We start from the raw sequence: 23,718 nt of genomic DNA, 5'->3' as shown, positions 1-23,718 counted from the left end.
GGTTGTGATTTTTTTTGTTGTTGTTTTTGTTTTAACATTCCCCCGCACCTTTGCTCGCTCGTCTCTTCCTTTAAATCATCTTCCCCTGCGCGCCTCAAGCGCTGCCCCGCACGCATCCCGCTTTAAATAAAGAAAACGCTCAAACTTCGTGAGGGAGGGCTGGTCCTCGTGAAAGCAGCCGGCTGCATGGCATCGGGCTGCCTTCCACGGAGCCCGGGCTGTGGCAGGGACAGCGTCTCCCCGCTGTTGTTTGATCTGCACAGCACGAGTCCTTTTGTTCCGATCCACCGAGAGAGGTTCGGGATGCCACGGGGAGGTAAATCGCAGCCTGTGCCCAGTTGCAATTGGGGGTTACAGGTGCGGGGCTTTGTTGTCGGCATTTAATCGGGCAAATTTATATTAGCATAGTGAGGATCTGCCAGAAGAGGACGGGGACTAATGAAGATGCTGTAGGAGAAGGCAACAGTTATTTGTTTTTGTATTTTTATTGCTGGCTGTCGGTTTTGCTTTTAGGGAACAGGGAATGTGGGGGAGTCATCGTCCCTGGAGGTGCTGCAGAACCTTGGAGATGTGGCACTGAGGGAGGTGGGCAGGTGGGGGTGGGCTGCATGAGCTGACAGGGCTTTTCCAACCTTTATAATTTCTCCAGTGGCTTGACGGTGTCGTTTTGGGGATGCTCTGCTGGAATGAGAAGTTTCTATGCTGTGCTTGCAGTGGTTTATTGCCTGTGTTTGTGAAGCCACCAAAGCCCTCCTGGTGACAGGTCCCCTGGGCACAGCCGATGTCCCTACAGTGCTCCTGGCCCTTCCCAGTGCACTGTGCTGGGACATCTCTGCATGCAGCTCTGGAGCATGAGAGCAGTGCGGGATGGGGCTGAAGCATGCTGTGCGCCCGGTGGCATTCCCATGGGAAGCATGTGTTTGTTGAAATCCAGGCGGCTGTTCTGGGGGAGGGAGATGTAACATTGCAATTCCTCCTTCCCCTGGGGATGGAAGGGAGGAAATCCCTTCACAGTCGTGTTTTTCTCCTTCCACCCCCTCCCTCCCCAGTGTTGTGAAGGCAAACTGCTTTGTAGCACAAAGTCGAGATTGTCAGGAAAGAATGGCAAGTTGTTTTAATGCTAAATTGTAACACTCTCTTTATGAGAAACTGTAAAAATTTTATTCCTTTTTTTTTTTTTTCCTTTTGTGATAAGTGAGAGGAATGTTTGCAAGATAAGTGTGAGCTGAGATCCCAACGATGTGTTGCAGCAGGGCTGGGAAGGGCACCCAGCTCTGCCTGGGGGATGCCTGTCAGCCCCACTCCAGGGCTCCACCTGGAAGCATCAGGGAGATGGCATGAGGAGGGGCTCTCACTGCTATGGGGCAGCGCCCAGTCTGGCAAGATGGGCAGGAAAAGGCAAAACTTCTCCAGGAGGAAGCAGCCATGGCACTGGGGACTACTGAAAAAGGGCTCCGTTCATCAAGTTTCTTAAATGTGCTTCACAGATGGTCTGGAGCGCTAATGCTTTGTGAATGGGGTTGTTGCCTCTTGTTAGGGTGGAAGCAACCCAGCTGCCTGCAGTCCTCTGCTCTGCAGCAGTGTGCCTGGGTGCAGGCTGTGCTTTAATGCTTGTGATCTGTGAGCACAAATATTTCAAAGTGCACTCCAGCACGCCTCCCTTTTCCCCTTACAGCATCCCACAAAAAGAATTCCAGCGATGCTACAGGACAAGGGTTAGTTTGGGACTTTTATGGCCTAAGACCTACAAATAATAAAAAATATTTACAATTTGTGCCTTCCTGCTTGCATTGCTGTGGGGTCCTATTTCACCTTGTGGATTGTGTGGCTGAGATGGGGAATCTCGGTGGTTTCCACAAGGCTCATTCAAGCCTTGCAGATCTCCGCGGTCTGGCGTCCCAAGCACATTGTAACATGGGGCTGGAATAGCATTTTTGCTCAAGTAGCTGTCACATAGCATGTGCACACTGGGGGTGTTTGTTATTCTGCGCTTTTGTGGAACACTTAGATGGGTGTCTTATTTTCATTTGCACTTCACAGTTGTCATCCCTTCTGAGCAGGGCATGAGCAGAGCACATCTAGCCCCCATTGCCTAGCAGGTTTGGGTCAGACCCTCAGAATCTTTCCTCTCTCTGCTTTGTCCTCTGTTTTTGGGACTGAGTCTGGAGAGAGGCTCCCATCGTGTGGAAACCATGCTGCGTGCACTCTGTGAGCTGGGCTCTGGTTATAGAATCATAAAGGTTGGAAAAGACCTCAATTAGTCCAACCATCAGCCCATCACCACCGAGCCACATCCCTTTTCGTGCAGCCCCTGTGCCTCATTCCAGTGTGCAACCGTTGCTCCAGTTTGCCAAGGCTTTATGATGGGAAACTGGTCACCATAGGCAGTGTAGCAACCACTGCTGGGAGCTCAGTGCTGCCCTGGTCAGTGTCTTTTGCCTGCCCGCAAGAGAATGCTGCCTTTAAGCATGACAGGACAGGTGGCTATACGTGCCTCAATGGGGGGATGTGCCATGTTCCAAAGACCCAGAGGTGTTATTAACATTGCATGAACGAGGCAGTGAATGTGATACTCAGACTTGTAACGCTGTGCTACCAGATGATGTTCTGCAGTCGTGCAGCTGGAGTGTTCTGCTTGCGCAAACCCGTGTGGCTATTGGGGCTGTTTTATGGCACTTGTGATTTCACTTTCAGCTGGGGTAAAACATGAACTCAGGTCCAGCACTTCCAACTAGGACAAAGTTTTCTTGTGTGGAGCAAGGTCCAGAAGCTTCTGCTCAAATACAGTGTTTTCTTTTAATCTAGATCTTTTGGTTAAACAATATGTTCTGTAGCTAATGCTTGTTTCCTACTGGAAAAGCAAATAAAAATCTTCCACTTCCTTGCTTGGAGAAAGGAATGAGCTGCTGCAGACACTGGGAGCTTCTCTGCAGACTCTGGTAGAGGAAAGTAGTGGCAGCCGTGCGTCCCTTCCCAATGGACAGCCCTGTGTTTATTTAACGAGGGAATTTTTCCTCTCACCACAGGGAAGGGAATTACAATAAAAAAAGGGGGCAATTTTTTTTTTTTTACTGGGAACAAATCTCATTTTCAAGAGTCCTGACAAAATGAGCCATAAAATTACAATATTTCCAAGCACTCCGTAATTCTGGTGCAGACGGCTCTTCATCATGGAATCTGAAAGCTCAGAAAATATAAAACTCATTAGATTAAAATAAACCACCTACTGTGCAGGAGAAAAGCTTATTTATCAATATCAATTTACTTCTGATTACCCTATTCTGCCATTTGTTATTTTTAGGAATTATGATTTGTGTACTGCTCAAGTCAAGGCATGGAATTACACTTATTGTGAAGACCTGGCTAATAAGTCAGTTAAAAAAAAACAAATTTAGGAATCAACTTTTTTTCCTTTTTCTTTTTTTCTTTTTTTTCTTTTTTTTTTTTTTTTTAAACAATGCTACTTGTGGGGGAGCAGTGCAATGGAGAAGGTGGAATGTGTTGCAGGCGGTGCTGGGGTTGAGGCTTGATGTTGGTACTTGGAAGGGTTGGGTCTGGTCAGTGGTGATGGATAAAGAAAGAGCAGTGGGTGCTCACCCTGGAGCCTGCTTTCCTCCTGCAGTGGTTTTTTAGAGGGTTTCACCCATACGTGTTTCCTCTTGCCATGCCTCCTTGCCAGGATAGGGAGAAAGGGGCTCTGGGTTTGGAGCCCACTTACCAACACCAGCAGCTTGAATGCAAGAGCAACTCTGCCAGCAGGACACAGTGCAGACAACTAAGGATGCTCAGTGTGTTTTGTGTGCATGCACAGCATTCTCCTGTGCAAGCACCCTAACAGTACACTTCAAAACAACCAGTGCAGGTGCACAGCATGGAAGCCAACACTCAAGCACCCTGAGAGCGATGTGCTGAGTCCAGTCAGTGTTTCACAGAGGCTGCCAATATTGCTTGGTTTAAGTCCTGCTGGATATGCACTGCTGGGCTCTGCTGCAGCTCCTCCTGGGTTAGCAGGTGGGACAATTCCAAAAGCTGTGCTATGTATATGGGGGATTCTGTGTGGTTTTCTCTGGGTTGCAAAAGTGGTGCCAGGCTCAAGCTGAACTTGCAAGTTCTCAACTCCTCTGCAGACAGTGTTCTAGCAGGAGAAGCTCCTCCAGCTTGCGTCTGTCCCCATTAATATAGTTTTGTCTGCTGCTTCCCATGCCTTGGGGAGCGCTTGCCAGTGGGCTGGGAGCTCTCTGCTTTAACATCAGTGCTTTTGCAGCCGGGAGACCGCAGTAAGTTCCTAGAGATGACTTGCCCAGAGACATTATTATGTTGGTTGTTGCTCCAAATGCTTCCTACACAGAGCATCTTCCAGGCAGAAGGTGTAATTTAATATGCTCCTAGTCACAAGTTTTGAAGTTCTCCCCTGAGATCCCTCAAGCCCGTTCCGAAATCTGCAATGTCGGAGTGAACTGCCTCTGAGAGCCGGTGAAGAGCTGCAGCATTAATGAAGACAGACAAAAATCAAAATGACATTTCAGGCAATTACTTACATAATGAAGTGACTGACTTGGAATGTACAATATTTAGATTTATCGTGGCACTCGAAAGGGATGCTGTCAGCTGCCTTTAGTTCTCCATCACGCAAATTGTTTTTCCACCGCCCTGTTGCTTTTTAAACATGGTCTGTGAAGCCGGGGAATAATGTTTCCGCTCACCTGAGCTGATAGCAGTGCTATTTTAGCAGAAAGTTAGTGTTTTTCTCAATAGCGTTTTTATACTGCTGAATGCAGAGGGGCCTCGAACACTCCATTTGGGCAGTGGTTGGGGGTGGCAGCTCTGCGTCTGTGTGGGTGTAGGGACCCCAGCTCTCTCCTTGGGCTTGTGCTGAGGGTCCCAACCGTCTGTCTTTCCTGACTGCACATCCCTTCTCCTGGAACCTCTCTTGTGGGGTAATAGCTGAAAAAATGGGAATTTAAGGCCCTTTCTGCTGAGATGGTGACAGAGTTATGAACCGAACTGTCTTCTCTGACATTTCTATCAGTAAAAATGAAATACATGTAGCGATTACTCTGAAGCTCCCGAGGAGCGCCCCCCCTTTGTACCAGGCTGGGACTGAGCACCCTGCTGCTCTGAGGGTGGTGATGGGATGTAAAGAGGAGGAAATCCTAGAGCAAAGCAGAATGTGGGCAGGTCTGCCCCTGCAGTACCTGCTTGGCAGCTGCCCTGCTGATTTGAAAGATGCATGTGGCTCTGGGCGCCTCCGGGGATGGGCACCTACAGCTCTGGGCAGCAGTGCCTGTGCCTCACCACCCTCTGAGTGAAGATTTCTCCCTAACATCTAACATAAACCTCCCCACTTTCAATTTTAAGCCAGTGTGACCCTTTGCTGGCACTGTTGAGCCCATCCTGGAACTGTGTCCTATGTGAGCAGAGAACCGAGCTTGAAGGAACCCAATGTACTAAAGAAGTGTTGCTGGTTCCGTAGCTCCTCTGATGTGCTGGGGGGGTCCTGGGTGGCATGTTCTGCACGGAAGCTGAGCGTTAACAAAATAGTGATCTGTGTGTGTTGTGCCAGCTGTGTCCCTGAGCCTGCTTTGGGGGCAGGAAACAATATCTGTGATATGCTGAGCTTGACGTGAGCTGCTTTTTTGGCAGGAACAATGAAGCGTCGCACTGCTGCCAGCAACCTTCTGCTGTCCCTCCTGGTCTTGGAGCTGATCCCTCTGGGTAAGTGAAGCTTGTGGTTGCTGAATGCTGTGCTTGGAATCCAACCCATGTGCTGGCTGCTGGCTGTTTGCCAAGTAGCTGTCTGTTCTGCCGCCATGTGGGTCTGTAGGCGTGGTGGAATCCCCCAAAAAACTTAGCGTGTTCCCTTCCCCTCCCCAGCCCCACTTGCAATGTGACAAATTATTCTCTAGAAGACCTCACCTTGCCTGGTCTTACATCGATGTCCCCTTCTGAAGAGGGCAGGTGGGATGAGAGGAGGAGGAGTGTGATGTGCGAGTGACCCCAACAGTGATACCTGCTCCTGGTGCATCGGAGTGGGAAGACCATGGCAATTTCCAGCTGTGTGTCCAAGAGGTCACAGCTGGTGACAGATCATCTTATGCAGGGATGCATAAGGAAGCAGACAAAAGGCAAGGACGTGAACCTGAAGCCTGCAAGCTGCTTAACAGCAGAGGTATTTCTACAACACGTGGCAGGACTCTCCCTGTGCTTTCAGCAGCAAAATTATTGCCTGAGTAGTGCTGTAATGTATGCTGTGTGGGAAATAACTCCTCCATGAACTGCACAACCTCTCCTGTATTTCCATCTGGAGAAAGTGCCAGCTTGCAGGAGGGGGAAGAGCTCAGGGCGTGTGGACATGGGGTGTGATGGATGCTCCTGGTCTCCCTGGCAGCTCTGGCAGGGTGTGCGAGTACAAAACACAGAGCAAAGCTCCGTGAAAATCGGGATTGTTGCAGGAACGGGCTAACCCCCAGCTGCCTTTGAGGGGGCTGCAGGGGTGTTTGCTCATGTGGCGCTCGCTGATAAACAATAGCGAGCATGTGTCCACTTGATAGCACAGTGCCCTTTGCAGTGAGTGCTTTTCTCCCCTCCTGGAGCCTCAAGATGGCTCAGCCAGATTGGCAGCCTGATTGCATGCCTGGTGTAGGACGTTCACAGCGACTGACAGGCGCAGTCAATCTCTGCGGCGCTGTATGGGATGTACGTAGCTTCGGCAGCTTACTGCCCTGTCACTGCTCTGCAAGGGGCAAAGAAAGGCAATTTGGAGGCAATTTGGAGAGCATTGGCTGCTCTCTTCTAAACTCGTCTTCACTGCCATCCCTTGGAGCTGGCTGGTGCCACCTGGAGAAGCTCTTGGATTACAGGTGCATGGAGGAAGGTGACAGGAATTTGCAGTCCAAAGCCAGGTCCTGCACAGCTCTCAGCTGTGGTCAGCCCTGTGTTATAAGGGGAACCCAAGAGGAGCCCGAACTGCATCCCTCTCCCATGCCCACAGTGTGTTTTTCCCATGAGAGGGATTTGGGGCACGTGGGAGCAGATCACACTCGCTTTGAGACTGTTCCTGTGTTAATCTGGGCTTTGAAGGGACTCTTTCCTGTTGTTTCTTTAACCTGCCAAAGCATCATCCATCTCCTCGCCTCCCTTCATCACCTCGAGGGTGCTGAGTTTTCTTGCTCTCCACTTGTTCTCAGCAATACATCACCTTCTTCACACTCACCATCCCAACACCTTCTCATTAAGCCTGCCCTGCTGCCCTCTGTCACCATCCCCTCTTGCCTCTTCCTAAGAAAACAACTAAAAAAAAAGAAAAAGCTCATGACTACTGTAGGAGTCATCTCTGCTCTTCTTCTATCTATCAGCTGTGGTCTGGGGGTGTCCCTCGTCATCCCAGGCCCAGTCACGTCTGATCCCCCACCAGCCTGTCCTTGAGCCCCAAGATTCTCCTGCCTGCAAAATTATTCTCCTGACTGCTGAAATAACTCCTTGCTCTTTTTTCTTTCCCAGGTCAGAGCAATCGGCTACCCTACTTCATAAACTACTTCTTTGACACCTACCTGCTGATCAATGAGGACACGCCTGTGGGTAAGTGCTGTGTGTTGCTGACTGGTCTTGCAAACCCAACGTTAGACAAGATTTTAAGTAGTAGTAATAATTAGAAAGTGATTAGATTTGATCATTACTGGTTGGTTGAGGGTTTTTTTTGGCCCGTGGGTTCATACTGCCAGCAGGGGCTGAAGTTCTCCCTTGTTCTTTCTGGCTGCCTCTGGGGGGTTGGAAGTAGAATGCTTTTGGCTAGGTCTTCTCCATGCTTGGGAGTGTGTCTCAAATGCTCCGTGCATGGGAAGCTTAGGCCCATTTCTTGCTTCTGTGGTTGTTTCTTGCTTCTGTTGTTGTTACTTAGCTAAATACTCAATGTGGTGTGGGATGGGGTCTTTTCCCATGTGGGGAATGGTTGTGGTGTTCTGTGGGACCTAGTGCTATAAGCAGATGTGGGTGAGTCTGGCAGCAGTGAGCTCTGGATGCATTCAATGCATATGGATGGAAATAGGATCTCCAGATGTAGGTCATGATTAAAAGCACTGAGAGGAGTCTCACTTCCTTTGCCCCTTTGGGACAGTTCACAGTGGCACTGCAGCACCTGGTGACCAACAGGGCAGGTTCAGTGTCCTTGGCTCTGGCTGTGGTCCATGTGGTCAGGTGACATGGTGATGTACTGGACCAGCACCCATGTCTGGGACCATCCGTGCTGCTGGACCTTGCCCCAGAGGGACAAAGACCTCAGAAATGGAGGCTTGTGGGGAAGAACTTTCTGGAAGAGGGCAGAAGGAAGGAGTGGTAAAAGCGTTGAAGGCATGGATGACCCAAAGTGGGGCAGGGCAGTGAGGGATGGAGTCTCCCCAAGCAGAGATGGATGAGTTTAAATGGGGAAGAGCATCTCTCACTGTGCCAGCACTTCATCCTCTATTCCTCATTTCCTACTGCAAATACCTGAGCGTGGAGCATCTCAAATGCATTACTGGATGCCTGGGAATTTGAGCAAGGTTGTGGTGCGCATCCACACGTGTACGTGTTGGTGCCCTTGAAAGAAAAAAAAGCATCTTGGTCATCATTTGATTGGCAGGTGTACCTTATTTTTTATTTCTTTATTTAGGTAGTGATTGGTCTGAAGTAAATGCAGAAATCGACCTGATCGTTCTCAGCCTTTTTCCAGACTCTCAGTCCATTAAGCTTATGCTCTTCAATCAGTGCTCATGACGGGCCTTTAATGCTGGAGGAATTGATTGGGAGCCCTCATGAGCAGCAACAGAAGGGTGGCCAGGAGTAGATGGAGGCCCCTTCTCATGTGCTCCTAGCTCCATCTACCACCTTGAGCAGCATCCTCAACAACTCTTGCTGTTCTTGCTGTGCTCAGATCCTCACCAGAACTCTCAGAGATTGGAGGGCTCTGCAAAATCACAGCATGGCTTAGGGAGTTGCTGGGAAGAAAGCATCTGTGTGGATGTAGGAGTGGGGGCTGGTTGGGAACAGGTTAATGGGAACGCTTCCTGACCAAGCATGTGGCTCTTGGAGTAGTTGAGCTTGAAATACCTTACGGGAATTTGATGGAACTTCTATTCTGGTGAAAAATGACTGGAGATTTCTGAAAGTCTATTTTCCAGCAAGATATTGTGCGTATAAAGTTGTTCCTGGCATTACATTTGGGGCTTGATTTTTATTTTTTATTTTTCCTAAACTCTGTATTACACTGAACAGAAATGAAATTCACTCTTAAGGATATTGGTGCTCTGGGATTTTGGTTCCACATGTACCAGAGGGAAACATCAACCTTGAAACTGTTGACAAAGTGCTTGTTTTGTTTTATTTTGCTGTTGGTAGATATTTTCAGAGTGAGGATTGTTAAGTGACAGGAAAAAAAAGCATCACCTGGCAGCGCCTTTCTTGTACCCCAGCTGGGGGCATGTAGCAGAGCTGGAAAGAGCCCATGGCTTCTTGAGGTTTTTGAGAAGCACCTATCACCGTGGCATTGAGTGAATGCTTGCTGCAGAGGATGCTGAAATAAAAAAGGGGATTGCCACATGCTGAGCCAGGTCTGAAGCTCCCACCTGCTCTTGGTACCCTCCTGCAGCATCCTCAGCATCCCAGTTCCTGTTCTCAGTGCTAGGAGTGTGAATGCACCACTCAGCTGTCCCTGCGCAGAGCAAGTCCTTCCCTTGCCTGGGCAGCCCTGGCTGAGTGCCTCCTTGCAGCCCTTTTCACATCTCTTGATGTGCCCAGGCACAGGACACCTCACACAAAGTGAGCATCCCCACTCGCTGCGTGTGACGCCTAGAGGAATCTTAAGCAACAATTAAGAGATCGTTCCCCCCTCTAATCACTTACAGGAGTAAATTAGTCTTGTCAGGAGCTATTAAGACAGAGAACTCGGAATTCATTAGGCGAGATTGGGACTATGGAGCTGCCGGCGCTGCCGCCAGTCCGGGCTGATTAATTCCTCTGAAAACATCATCAATGCCCATCTGTTTCATTTAGGTCCGGGGAGAGCAATTTTCAGGTGGAGTGACCCTCTAGTCAGCTATTTCACCCAGAAGTAATGAAACACACACACAGGCAGAGGGGGAGCGCTGGACGGGAGCATTGGGAATAGGAAACGTGAGCTAAAGGAGAGCGAGTGCCATTGAGTCGAGAGCAGAGAACCAGGGGAAGCCTGGATAGGGGGAGGGATAATGATGGGCTGGGCGGCTGGGGTACGGATAGGGAGATGCGTTGCTGAGGATGTCACGGATGCACAGGCAACTGTGTGCAGGGAGAGAGCTTTGCTGCTTTTCAAACCCTCCCCCTGCTGATTTGATCTGGTGCATTGGAAGAAATGGAGCAACAGGCATCGGAGTAGCCAAAGCGTAGTGTTTTGCTCCAAAAGTAGAAGTAATAGCTGGTTAACAGCCCTTGGAGGGAGAGCTTGTGGGAGAGGAGCTGTCTGTCTTTATTGCGCTACTCACTGCCTTGAGCAAAATCATTCCAAGGGCCATTTCATTTAATGCCAAACATCAGAGAGGGCCATAGGTAACGGAGAGCAGCATAGATATCGATGCTGGGCAAAGTGCTGGAGGACTCTGGCTCATTGGCACATAGCAGGGGTGGCATTGCTGCAGCCCTGGGTTCATCAAAAGGTGGGTCTGCAAGCAGAAGAAGGGCATATCTCTGTTGTGGCTTTTGTAGCTTTGGATATGTGTGCTTGCTACTATCCCTGTAAGAAATGGAGGTCCATGGTGGGGTCTCCTCTTTGCAGACTGGAGGTGAGGATTGGAATGGAGAACATCAGGCTTGCTTCAAACGGCACTTTTGCTCCTGAAGAAGCATAAAGCAATGCCAGCATTCCGTAGGATGAGTTCTGATGCTCCCTCAGGTGTTTGGGTCGGGAGGACGGGGCACCTCCATCACCCCCAGAGCTGGTCTTGGTGCTCCCCCTGGGGCAGGTGGTATGGGGCTTTCTGAATGCTACAGCACTTAGCTGCTTGGGTCCCCCCAAGGAATGTCATCATAGTGTCATACAGTAACTAGGGTCTAATTGGCCAGCAAATGGGTTCACTTTATGCAGGACGGGCTTTGGAAATGAAGACATCAGTCACATCGGATCCCTAAGCAGCCTTGTGTCCACCTCTCTCAATTCAGCTGCAGTTCTATGAAAGCTTTCATGCCTCACTGCCTCCCAAACTGCATGACAAAAGGGACCGCTCAAACCAGAGCAATCCTGCTTCCCCTTCATCAAAGGGGTGACATTTCAGCATCATTGGAATAACGTTGTCTTAAAGTGGAAGAGGAGGGTGAATTTGAAGGACTGACTTCTGCAAAGCTGCTGGGATTGGGTGGTGCAGGATGAGAGGGGGAAATCCACACGGTTTTGCTACAAGGCTCAGCCATCCCCTTTGCTGAGTTATCAAGAATGTTTTCAAAAACAGTGGAAATGTGGCACTGAGGAGCATGGCTCAGTGAGCAGGTGGGGATGGGCTGGGGTTGGACTTGGTGATCTGAGGTCTTTTCCAGCGTTAGTGGTTCTGTAATTCTATGTGGAACTTTGCTGAGCTGGTAAAAGTGCTGCAAATAGCTCATGCTTTGGGAACAGAGTGGGAGCACTTGTAAAAATAAATAAAAATCTGGCTAGTTTGGGAACTTGCAGTCCTTTTGGGAGTGAGTTGTTCCACAAGAAGTGGAATTCACTGCTCAGCAGGCAGGGTGCTTGTTGGTCTCTCTAGGTCTCGGATGGAATGTCCTGCTGATGGCTGTGGATGACCTGACCCCACTGTCCACCCTTGTTAGGACCAAAGGGTTCCTTAGACAGGGAGGCAGCACATCCTCGTGCACTGTGTAGTTTCCAAGGCAATCACCTCCTCCATGCCAGACTTTCGGAGTCGGTCCTGAGCAGCCAGATGCTTTGGCACCCGAGTGAGTCCCTGGGGGTGCTGGGCTGCTCAAGCTGCTGCCGTAGATACGGTTATCTGAGCACGGGCTGCTTGTGCTAAGCCCTGCCTGATCCCACAGCTGCAGGCATCTGCTGGGGACTGCGGCTGGGCACTTGTGTGACCAGTGGTGGCACCTGCCTGGTGCAGAGCTGGAGGGAAACATGTCGAGAGCAGAGTGCCAGTGTTTGCTTCCTGACTGATTAAACCATCTCGCAGCTCTCTGGGCAGAGCTGTGCAGATGATGGCTGCAGAGCCCAGGGTTGACTCACCAAAAGGAGCAGGGTGAATAAACTGCGGCAGGTCTGCTCTCCAAAAATCCGGCTCTCAGGAAATACTGGCAGCACGAAAGATGCCTTTGCAAAATGTGATGGCATTATAACAGTGCTGCTGGGAACCTCCTTCCTGGGACTGCGCACTTGGCTGGTGTGGTCTCGCTAAGGACACCATCTGCCTCCCTATAGACATAATCCATCCACACTGTGTGAAGGGTTGAACCTCCAGTCTGCTCGCTGGCTTTGCCCACACCTTATCAGCCTCCTCTGCCACCCTGGCAGTGCTGAGCGGCTTTGCCATGCTGGAAAGCAGGAAAACTATCCCTCTACTTTTTTTTTTTTTTTTTTTTTTTTGGCGGTAGTTTGTTGTTGACTTAGGCAATGAAAGGGCTCCACAAATCATCTGGAGTCAGAAACCTTTCAGATGGGAGCATGCAAGTGAGTTGCTGCCTTGGAACCATTCCCCATGTCCCATTTCATCAACACCCAGCATTTGGTGAAGAGCTGCAACCCACTTGTTCAAGGATTTGTCCCTTTCTTTTGGCTTTTTTTAAAGTTTTTAGCTAGACCAGTGTTTAGGAATACCTGCAAGATTGTGTAGGTTTATAAGACATAGGAGCCCAGAACAGTGCAAGATGGCCCGAAGTTTCCTTTTGCCTCCCCACCCTCTGGTAGGTGGCTGCTATGGGATGGCGATGCCACCTGGGGCCGGCAGTGGGAGTGCCTGCCTGCCCATCAGCCCGGTGGGGAGCGCGTGCCTGCCCGCGTGCAGCCAGCAGAATTGATTTGGCCTTTTACAAAGGATAATTCAAGATGAATGTGCTGGGCTCTGACTGTGAGAAAGATTGAGATATTTTTGAATATGAAGTCTGTTCTGCAAGCTTCATTACTGGCATGGCTGCGAGCGAATGTTCTCCTCTAGAAACCCAAACCATAAGAACATCGCCTTCATTTTTGGGATTAATTGAAAGCAATATTACCTTCTGATGACTATTTACCGGCTAAAATTGGATTTGCAGGCTCCTTGGGTCAGGGCTGATAAGTGCTCTGCAAAGGGCTGAGTTTGTTTCTAAGTGCTGTAACAACTCTAATGAACAACAAATATTTGAAGAATGTATCCTACAACCTGATGAAAAGGAATTTCAGGCTTCCTAGCAAACCCCTTTCCTGCTGCTGGTCATTAGAAGGTCCATTGACAAAGCTGTTTGCTGAGCTTTAGGTAGTACAGCATTATTACCATGAACTGAAGGCTGTGTAATTAGTTATTCCCAACATCAGGAAACTTAAGGAAAAAAAAGTCCCCCCCAAACCCTCAGTCCTGCGTCATTAAATTAATCACTTCATCAATCACTTAAATCTTCTTATTTGCTTTGCTAATAAGCAGTAACATTGATACTTATGTCTAAGAACGGAGAGAGAAGGCAAAAAGCGTATTTGCAAAGTGGACGAATTAACCTTGGTTTGTGCAACTTTATCAAACAGTTTACAGGCTTAGGTTTGCCAAGTTGGGTTGCTCAAGATCCTGCGTTCTGGCCAAACCCTTTTAACAGCAGCAGAGGAAGATATATGTTTATGGTAGTGAGGTCTGGTTTGGTTTGTATGTTTGGGAGGGCTTTGGTAACATTAACCCATGGTGTCTCTCAGAGTGGTGAAGTGCTGGAACTGCTGCCCAGAGCTGTGGGTACCCCATGCCTGGAGGTGCACAGTGCCATGGATGGGGCCCTGGGCAGCCTAAGCTGCTGGGGTGCAGCCGGCCCTTGGCAGGCGTTGAATGGACTTTGTGGTCCCGTTCACCCCAATAGCCATTCTGTGATCTGAACTCTTCCACCTTGATCCTAATCTGCTGAGGCTTCAGGATGTGCTGTGGCATGGGAGAGCTTGAAGTCATACAGTGATCTGTATATTCAGTCTATGTGTGTGTATTCAAATTAGGAGGTTATCTGTATCTCTTGGAGGTAGTAATTTTTGAAGGGCAACCAGGATCCCATACTGTAGGGAGATGCATACCTGCACATATGATTGTTGTTTGGGTGGAGAGATTTGGGGAAGGTGACCTGCTTCCTCCCTGAGTCTGTCAATGGGATTTTTAGACACACACAAAAAAAGCCCTGACTGTAGAGTTTAATAACCATGCTTATGCCTTCTGCCAGAGTGGGAGCTTCGTGCTTTTGGGTCGTGTGAGCTTAAAAAATAAAATGCCACAGTGAAGAGGCAGCTGCTGGGAGTGGATGGCCTCAAGGTGGGCTGGCATCCAGCAGTTTGAACGCTGGTGCCTTGTCAGTGACATAGTGCAGGGGCACGTGTCCAGCTCCTAGGCAAGGTGGGAAACCGCTTAAAGCGTTGTCCAGCAATGCCATGCTGCTGGGAAAGGCATCCTGTGAGAGATGCTTTTGGAATCTTTATGCCTGTTTGACTTCCTGCCTTGTGAAATATTAACCTTTTAATTAAGCATTTTGTGACTGGTTGTTGTAGAAATGTTATTTTTATATATACATATTTTTTCAATGAAAGCATTTAAGCTATTCCCTGTTGCCACTACTTTCCTATTGTTGCTTGCTGGTAATGGGGAAAAATAGCCCTAAACCCCCCCCAAAAAAAAAGTGAAAAAAGAAGTCTTGCTTCTCTTCACCTGCTCCAGTCATTTTAAGCAATGAGAATGTGAAAATTCAGCTAGCCCATTACAGAAACCCCCCACGTTCCTGTACAAAAATAAGCAGGTAGAAGAGAGCCATTCTGGAAAAACGCATGCATGCCATGTGCTGAGATTGCCGAATAAAAACCTCACTGTTGGGAGGTATCAGTGCACAAAGCTGCCCCCATCTCAGTGAGCTGTGTTGAGAATATTTAACCCTTTTCTTTGCAGAAACATCCTTATTTCTATAGAGAAGCTCATGCCAATGTGTGCATCGCTACAGCTACCCAACTGTGCTAACTGGGCTGTGTCAGTGGCTTGTTCCTGACTTTTGTTGTCTTTTTCTTGACTTTTGGGATCAGAGGACACACAGGGTGGTCCATGCTATCACAGCTGTGTGCCAATGCCCCTTCCTGCGACGGCTGCATTAATGTGCTTGATTGGCAGCGGGAGTTAATAAATTGGTTCCTCCTGTCAAAGCGCTCCCGTGCGTTGATGGCTTTGGAATTAACTGTAACCTCTCGGGGGAAGAAAGATCGAGACAGCATTGTTGGACAACTCAATGAAAACATCTGCTCCATTTGCAGCGGTGGTCAAAAGAGTGAATACACTCCACGTTCCCTCTCGTAAAGATTTATTAACGTTGCTCTTTACGCAAGAGGGAAAGATTTCAAACACTTGACATTTAATGCTTAGTAACTCAATTTTATTCCATTCATCTGCACTGCTTTGTCAAGCGGCTGCTCTGGTGAGCCTCGTGTGCTGCATTGTGCGGGCGGTCTGCCATCGCGCTCGCAGGTAGGAGGGTGATTTGGTCCTGGGTTTCTTGCTGACTACCTGAAAATGGAGGAATTTGGCTTTTTAAGTGACTGCTATACCTGAGGTGGGAGATCACCCCTCCTTTCACTAACAGAAGTGCCCTGTGCCCTAATTTCAGCCTGGTTGCTGGTTTGCATTTCACATTGAGCTTGTGTTTTGGCAAGGGATGTTCATTCGAATAATGCATTTCCTATGGGAGCTTTGGGGGGACAGTAATGCTCCTATAGGGTCTTGCTGCTGGCTTCTGGCTTCTGTTGAGCCCTATGGGAAGGACTGCAGCCAGAGCAAGAATTCCCAATGCAGAAAGCACTGAGAACTTAATGCTGCCTATAGACCTGTCAGGTATGGAGCTGGGAGGGAAAGGCTGCAGAGAGCACATCAGCTAGCAGCCATTACTCGTGTGCTTCACTGGAGTTGTGGAAATGGTCATAAATTAGGGCTCCATGCGGATGTGGGAGAGAAAAATAAAATTCCCAGGCAGACAGTATCACACTGCAAAAGGATGTTCTTGCAGAAACTGTAAAGATGTGCAGCATCCCCCAAGTCTGACAGCAAGAGGGACGGGAGGAGGAGAGTCCTGCATACAACTTCTTTGGTGTGAGTAAGAAAACACATTTGTGGTGCCCTGGCTGGAACGCAGGCCTGTTAGGGCTGCCCGTAGTGGTGCCCAGCGGTCTGGTGTGGAGATCTGTCCTGCTCTCATGCCTGTTATCTGCTAAACCCACTGTGCTGGAAAAGCAGAAGTGGCCCCAGGTGGTTGGCTAATGGCACCCTTAATTGTGCTCTGAATGAGATTAACTTCTTATCTGACAGTCTGACATCTTTATTATTATTAATGTGTGAATAAGACAGTGGCTTTTCATATGTAACTTTGGTAGCAAATGTTTCCCTTCTGTTTAGCGGTGTCTATTGCTTTCGTTAGCCACTGTCAGAGTCCCCATGAGCTGTGAGAAGGGTGGTGGAGTTCTGCAGTAAGTCTGGGCAATGGGTCATGAGGCACAAAGGATGCGGGCTGTCTGGGAGGAGATGCAGCTGCAGGTAGGCAGGGGTGACTGGTGGTGCTCCAGAGAGGTTATTATGGTCCTAAAAAATGTGATGTGGAACAACAGCCCCATTTAACATGGTCCAGCTGAAAGGCAGGAAGGTGTGCAAGTTCCTCTTATCCTAGTGTGGAAAATTGAAGACCTTTCCCAGAATTGCTCTTCCCAGTGACATAGATGTTTTTTTCCCCTGCTTTCCCCTAAAGCCCTCTTCATTGGATAGTCACTAATTAGCCATTAGCTGTCTGAAGCATTGCCAAGACGCATGGCATCATTGGCTGCCCTCATGAGAGCAGTGCCAACAGGACTCTGGCCTTGGGAAGGGTGGGCTGGGGATGGTGTCAGGTGCTCTGGGAGGGCTGGGAAGGGTGTGCCTCTGACCTACAGGCTCCCCAAGAAGAATGTTCTGCAATGGAATTTGTTCCAAAACAGGATAATTAGGTCGATAATGCCTTTGCCTGGGAGAGCCAACACTTCTATCAAAACCAATATTAATTTTCCCTAATTAGGAGCTGAAGCTAATGAGTGTCACAGCTAATTTACCTTATCCATAACGAGAGAAAGGAGGGGGTCAGGTCAGGAGCTGGGATCAGAGACTGTGAATCTGGCTCATCTCTGCTCCAAGGAGTCTCTTTTTGGTAGGGTGTTGTGGTGGGTCTTCGGATTTGTGACAAGATGGATGAGTGTTGCAGGTACAGGTGTGTTCGTAGGGGTCTGCTGAGTCTGCTGGTATGTAGTGTCCAGCAAAGGCTGCAGGCAGCAGTGTTCCACAAATGGTGCCAAACAAACTAGTAGAAAGGAAATTTCTGATTTGGACTAATTCCTGTTGGTCCTTTAAACAGGCTTAGGCAAGGGAAGAAATGACACTATATCAACTGTGTCCTTCCAAACTGGCTCAAGTTTTATAATCTGCTGCTTTCTAAACAAATTGGAGACTAAGAATTATCCACAGAGATTATTGTTTTAAATAAGAATACACCGGAGAAACTTTCAGACGGTGAATTGCTGGAGACAGCCAAAATTGACTGAATAAATGATTCATTGGATTTATTCATGTTGCCCTGACTAAGCCTCTAAAGTCTCCTTTGTCCAGATTGATCCATTCTGCCAGCTAAGAGATGGGAACTGCTTGCCATCAGCCAGTCCTGATATGTGATTAAGGAAGGATGGAAGGACTGTATGGTGCCTTTCCAAGCAGATTTCCTCCTGGTGGGGTATTCTGTAATCTGTGAAATTACCCTAGCCCAGGGTAGGTCCTAGTGGGTGTTTTGCCTCTACTTATCCCGAATTTCTTGACTTGCTCTTTTTGTATTGGTTATGAGCCTTGGCAGGGAGAGAAGCAGTAGAATGAGTAATTCTATGATTCTATGACTGATTTCATGTCCCCAAGCCAGACGTTCTTGGCATGCTCAGAAATCTCCTCTGTCACAAGTACTTTGGTCCCCATCAGGGACAAGGATAATTTGTGGATAAGCTAGTCCCAAACACCTGTATGGAAACACAGAATCATTAAGGTTGGGAAAGATCACTAAGATAATCTAGTCCAACTGTCCACCCACTACCAATATTGCTCACTGCCCATGTCCCTCAGTAAAACATCTCCACAGCTCTGCAGCTCCTCCAGGGATGGTAACATCCTCACCTCCCAGGGCAGCCTGTGCCACTGCATCACTGCTCTTTCACAGAAGAAATTTGTCCTAATGCCCAACCTGAACCTCCCCTGGCACAGCTTGAGGCCATCATCTCTTGTCCAGCTGCCATTACCTGAGAGCAGAGGCTGGCCCCTACCTTACCACCTGTAGAGAGCGATGAGCCTCCTCTTCTCCAGACTGAACCACCCAGCTGCTCCCCATAAGACACATGCACCAGACCCTTCATTGCTTCATTGTCCTTCTTTAAGCATGCTCCAGGACCCTTTTTTCCCCTCTCTTGGCACCTCCCACTGTTACAAGCCATCTACAGCCTTGGTAGCAACTGAAACAATGGAGTTTGTTTAGTGGATAACAAACATGAGCTAATTGCTCCACTGATGTGTCCTGTTTTGAGCAGTTGGACACAGCTCATTAGTACATTGCCTGTACCAGTGGAACACTTCAGAAATCTTAGGGGGAAATCCCATGGTAGAGAGATTATGCAGTGTGACTTCACTGTCCTTGAATGAAAAACGTGTGGGGTTTTACTAATGTGCTGGATGAAGTTGTATTTTCAAGGTTTACCCTGATTTCCACAGCACCTGTTGCCTGTTGGAGTTGCAGTAAGCAGTCACTCTACAAAAATAATAGTGTAGCATTGACAGTGAAATATAAGCAAGCAGCAGCATCCATGAACTCCTTGATGGTATTTGTGCACGGGAAGATGTAGCCTCATGCATCAAACGTCCTGCGGCAATGGCTTCCTGATCCTTGTGTAGGGAAGGCTTGGAGGGAGTAGAAGTGCTTTGCAAACCTCTCATCCCCGCTGAACATGGATGGATGAGACTGGGTCTGTTATGGTTGAACATACATGTACTCAGAAGCACAACCCAACCTGCTGAGGATGTGGGGTTTGTGCTGAGGGTCCCAAAGCCAGGGTGGAGCCTGCAGCTGGGGCTCTGTGGGCATCTCTCCATTCCATGTATGCCCTCTCCTGGGCCTGAAGTGGCTGAGAGAGTTTCTTTGCACTTACTGCCCAGGGAAAGCGACCTTCAGGCAGAGTTCTTGGGGAAAAAGCTTCCCCATCCGTGACAGATTTGACTATAAATCTCCAGTATTAATGCCCAGGTTCCCAAGGTCTGTCATCTTGTGTGCTGGCGAGCCACGTGAGTTGCTCAAAAACAACATGCGACTCATCAGTCATTTGGGAGGCATGTCACAGAGCCCTGTTGCAAACCAGGGGGAGGCTGCAGGGAAATGCAGGCTCACTTTGTGGGGTGCACGGGACAGATAGGAGAGATGGAGGCGCACATGGGCATCCCCTAATCTGCAAAGACTGGAATTATATCATCTGCAAGAGTCAGCTGAGAGATGAGTGGCTTGGCACAAGGTCTTTACCCCCTTTGGTTTGCTTCTGAGTTCTGGGGGTGAAGGTCTGGAGCACTGGAGGTCCCATAACAAATGGGATTCTGTCCATACCCTGAGCTGCCTGCGGTGGTGAGATTCATCCCATGCATCATCCTTAGCCTCTTCTTGGTACCCCAAATTGCCTGTGCCCTCCTGGACGTTACAATGCTGTTTCAACTTGGAATGTTATTTTATTTGTTTGCATGGTCTTTCTGGAGTGTTCTTCATGAGTGATACTAGAAGAGGATTAGATTACATATATATATGTAATATATGTACGTGTGTTTATATATATATATGTATGTATGTGTATATATATATACACACACACACACACACACTATATGTGTAAGTATTTCTTATAGAACCGTCAGCTTGATTTTAAAATATACTCAGCATGAGTATCAGTTATCAGTACAGGTATTAGGGAAGTTATGAATTCCTTGCACATTGGGTCTAAGGAAAATCCTTTTCTTATTCTGTTCTCCATCACTCTCAGTTAATAAGGCTTATTAGCACTCCTCAATAATGGCAGATATAATCTCAGTCCAAATTTGAGGAAAGTTAAGAGCTGCCTGTGCCAGCGTGCCCTCTGCATCCCACTAGGGACAATGGTTGGAACAAAGCACAACCCAAAGAGGGAAAAGGAGAAAAATAGATGGTAGGAAAACGCTCGCTGCTCATTGTGGTTTGTCTTTGAGGTTTTTATCTGAGTCTCTTTGCCGTGTGCTCTGTGCTGCAGGATCCCTGGTCTTCCGAGGGCTGGTGGGGCTGGAAGATTGCTTGACATCTATGGTGCAACTGTCAGGCAGAAATGGCTGGGGCTGTCCTTGTTCTCTCTGATGTGTACAAGTAGCTGCTGGCAAGTAGATGCTCAATTCAGTGGTCAGTACTCATTTCTCCCTCATTTAGGGCTTGAGGGGAAAGAGAAGCTTTGAAAGCCCTTCCTTGGAGCAACAGAAAGAAAAAGCCTAAAGCTGTGACTTATGGGATCACTCTTCTCTTCATAGCGTTCTACTTTTAGAACAGCCTCTGAAACCTCCGTGATTGCTTTCTTCTTGCCTTCAAACAACCCAGCAGCTGGGATTTAGCATAGGGCTTTGTTTTGAGTTTGGACGTTAAAATTTTGGATTCTACATCTGACTAAGGATTTGGGTTTTTTTGAGCATGGGCTGTCTGCTTGAGGTGAGGGCAGCAGGAAAGCAAGCCTGGGCTTACTGCATACCCAAGGGACTGTATTCATCTTGAAAATAACCCTTCCCTACCCCTCTTCTCACCCATTTTCTCCTGCTGCTCTGATCTAGTAAGCATTCCCTGGAGTTCTGAAACAAAACACACACGAGCCTCAATAAGGAGCCACGGAGATGCTTGCAAGATGTCGTGCAAGCTACTAAGAGATGTTTCCACCTGTGGCTTTGTGTTAAGTCAATTAATTTGGGTATTCTCATCCCATTAGTGACAACTTCTGCGCTAGTTGCTTTGTGGTTTTGAAGACACTCGAGGTGGCTGCATGCTCTTTGCTTGCAAGAGGAAATGTTTTTTTGCAGGTGCTTCCACAGGCCCTTGGAAAACTCTTTCTGGAGAGGCATAGCATTCCATCACGATGCAGAGATGCTCCCGTGTGAGCGCGGTGACCGGCTGCGTGCCGCGAGCAGCCGGCTGCCAGCCCTCAGAGCAGCAGTCGTAGGAGCACTTAGCAAGAGATCCTTTGTCTGAAATATGTTTTTAATAAGCGGTGCGCTGAACGTATTCAAATAACAAATAAATTCCTACAAACCTCACTCTCTTTGCAAATGGTTCGCAAACGAGAAAGGCTAAATTAATTGAACGCTTTAGTCACTGGGGATAATTGTCCAGCTGTAGCAGAGATCTCCAGATGTTTGTTTGCAGAAGGGAATGCTTTCATAGGAAAGGAAAAACACTCGTGGGTATATTAAGTCGGAAACAAATTTACAGCTGCGTGCTTGTGTGCTCTGCCTTGCACTCCCACCAGTGATAGCAGAGCTCGATTCCAAGGTTCCCTATGGCAATAACCGGCCTCTTTATTTCTTGCTCATTGCTCTCCTGGCCACGTTTACACATCTGTGATGTGCAAAGTGAGGAGCTGGCCCCGTGCAAGCCTCCTAGGCTTCAACAAATGTCACACTCATTGTGCTCTGCAGCGTACCATGTGCTGCAAGAACAGCTGGACTTGTGCTGCTTTCTGTTGGGACTGTTGGGGCTTGCTTTTGGCTTTTTCTTGGGGTATGTTTGCTATGCAGAGTGGTAGATTGAGAGAGCAGGATGCTGCAGGTTGTGTTATGGCCACTAGGAGCTTGCAGTGTGAATGGAGAAGTTTTGGTAGTTGGAAAGGGGGGAGCCTTCTCAGCTTAACATCAACTCTGGAGCTCTGCCCAACTTCCACCCAAGAAGTTTGGCTTTCTCAGTGCATGAGAGTCATCAGTCCAGCATGCTCCATCCATTTCCTTCAGTTTTATTTTTCTTGTTGCTCAGCAGCCCAAGCGGGTTTTGAAGCTCCATGGCTAAAGTGCCCCATTACTCACAAGCGAGAGGACAATGGAACGTGGGGCTGCTCTGAAATGTCTCCACGTCTGCCTCATTAATAACCGCAATGCTGGCATCACTTGCTCCTAAATAGCCTCATTTATCAACAAACAATTTGCCGCAGTGTGGTGGCGGGGAGGCAGATAAGCTTGTGCCTCGCTTACCCAGGCACCACCTGCCTGGCTTCTCCCCAGCTTCCCTTTGGCATTTGAGAGGGATCAGGAGGGAGGGAGGTGTCCTGGATGGGGCACATCCCAGGGAGCTGCATTGGGTCAGAGGGCAGCTGCAAGACCAAGAGTGATGGTGGAAGAACCAACACATTGTATGTCGTCTTTGTTCTATTTTCCACCTCTTCAAGCTGCCTAGAGCTGTGGTGCCCCATCTCTGGTGGTGCCCAGTGCCATGGATGGGGCCCTGGGCAGTGTGAGCTGCTGGGAGGCAGCTAGCTTACTGCAGGAGTTGGAGCTGGGTGGGCTTTGAGGTCCCTTCCAACCCAAGCCATCCTATAATGTATGTAACCAGTCTTCCAAGCACCCATTGGTTTCTCTTGGTTCTCTTAAGGGGTCTGTTTACTTCCTAGGGAATGCAACCTGCTCAAACTGACCTTTCTGGGCATCATGTTGCTGACCCAACTAGTGAGACTTGCTTTTACTGCAAGATTGAGAAGTGCTAATTCAACTTGAGTGATAAATCAGCGGGGATTTTGCTGCATCTTCATTATAATGAGTCAGAATCCATCACTCAGCACACATTTTGAAATCTCTGAGAGTTATGGTGACAGTCCAAGGCCAATTTGCTTATGGATCCGAGGTCTGCAGACAAAAATCTGACCACTGGTACCATCTCCTGTCTTCAGCTACTCAATGGGACTCCCAGTTTTCTCCAGGTTCTTCTTGCAGCAGGTGAGCAGTGCATGGGCCAGGTCACTTTGTTTTGGAGCAAAATATCCAGCAATGTTTGGCACCAGGATGACTGCATGCATTTATTCCCTGAGCCACTCAGGGAGAGCAGAGCAGCTGGGCCAAGGCAAGCTGTAGCACGGAAGGTTCTGTATTCCCTGTGAGGCTGAGCACCCCAGGGAAGCTTCATCTTTTGTAAGGCATAGATGAGATTTCAAATAAGATGTGAATGAATCCTGCTCCAACTTCCCCTGTGCAAGTAAAATGTGCTGACGGGCATTTCTTGTCCCCATCCATAGTCATCAGCTTGGCAGGAAGGCTGGGGACAGGTGGCTCTCAGCAGCACCGTCTCAGAGGTGGCATTTTGTGCCTGGAGCATGGCAATGAGGTACCCACGTGCCACTGATGGAGTGGTGTTGTGGAGCTCTGCTCAGTGCCAATACAGTCCTGGGATCTCACCTGGGCACTGCAACTGAACAGGCTATCTGTGACCTCATATTATTCGGAGAGCAGCCTCTCT

The 23,718-nt window shown here is 48.5% G+C and overlaps 1 protein-coding gene across 1 annotated transcript in view; it reads left to right on the top strand.

Moving 5' to 3' along the window:
• Positions 1-5,648: 5,648 nt before the first annotated feature.
• CDH23 (cadherin related 23) overlaps positions 5,649-23,718 on the top strand; it is a 123,234-nt gene continuing 105,164 nt past the window's right edge. Inside the window, exons 1-2 of the mRNA XM_085230199.1 lie at positions 5,649-5,715; positions 7,501-7,578. Of these exons, the coding sequence (XP_085086325.1) occupies positions 5,649-5,715; positions 7,501-7,578 (145 nt within the window). The remainder of the gene's footprint in view (positions 5,716-7,500; positions 7,579-23,718) is intronic.

The sequence above is a fragment of the Meleagris gallopavo genome, chromosome 8 (assembly GCF_905368555.1).
Source record: "Meleagris gallopavo chromosome 8, MGAL_WU_HG_1.1, whole genome shotgun sequence".
NCBI classification, from domain to species: Eukaryota; Metazoa; Chordata; class Aves; order Galliformes; family Phasianidae; genus Meleagris; species Meleagris gallopavo.
Note: the sequence above shows the minus strand (reverse complement) of the source record. Positions and strands in the feature narration are given on the sequence as shown.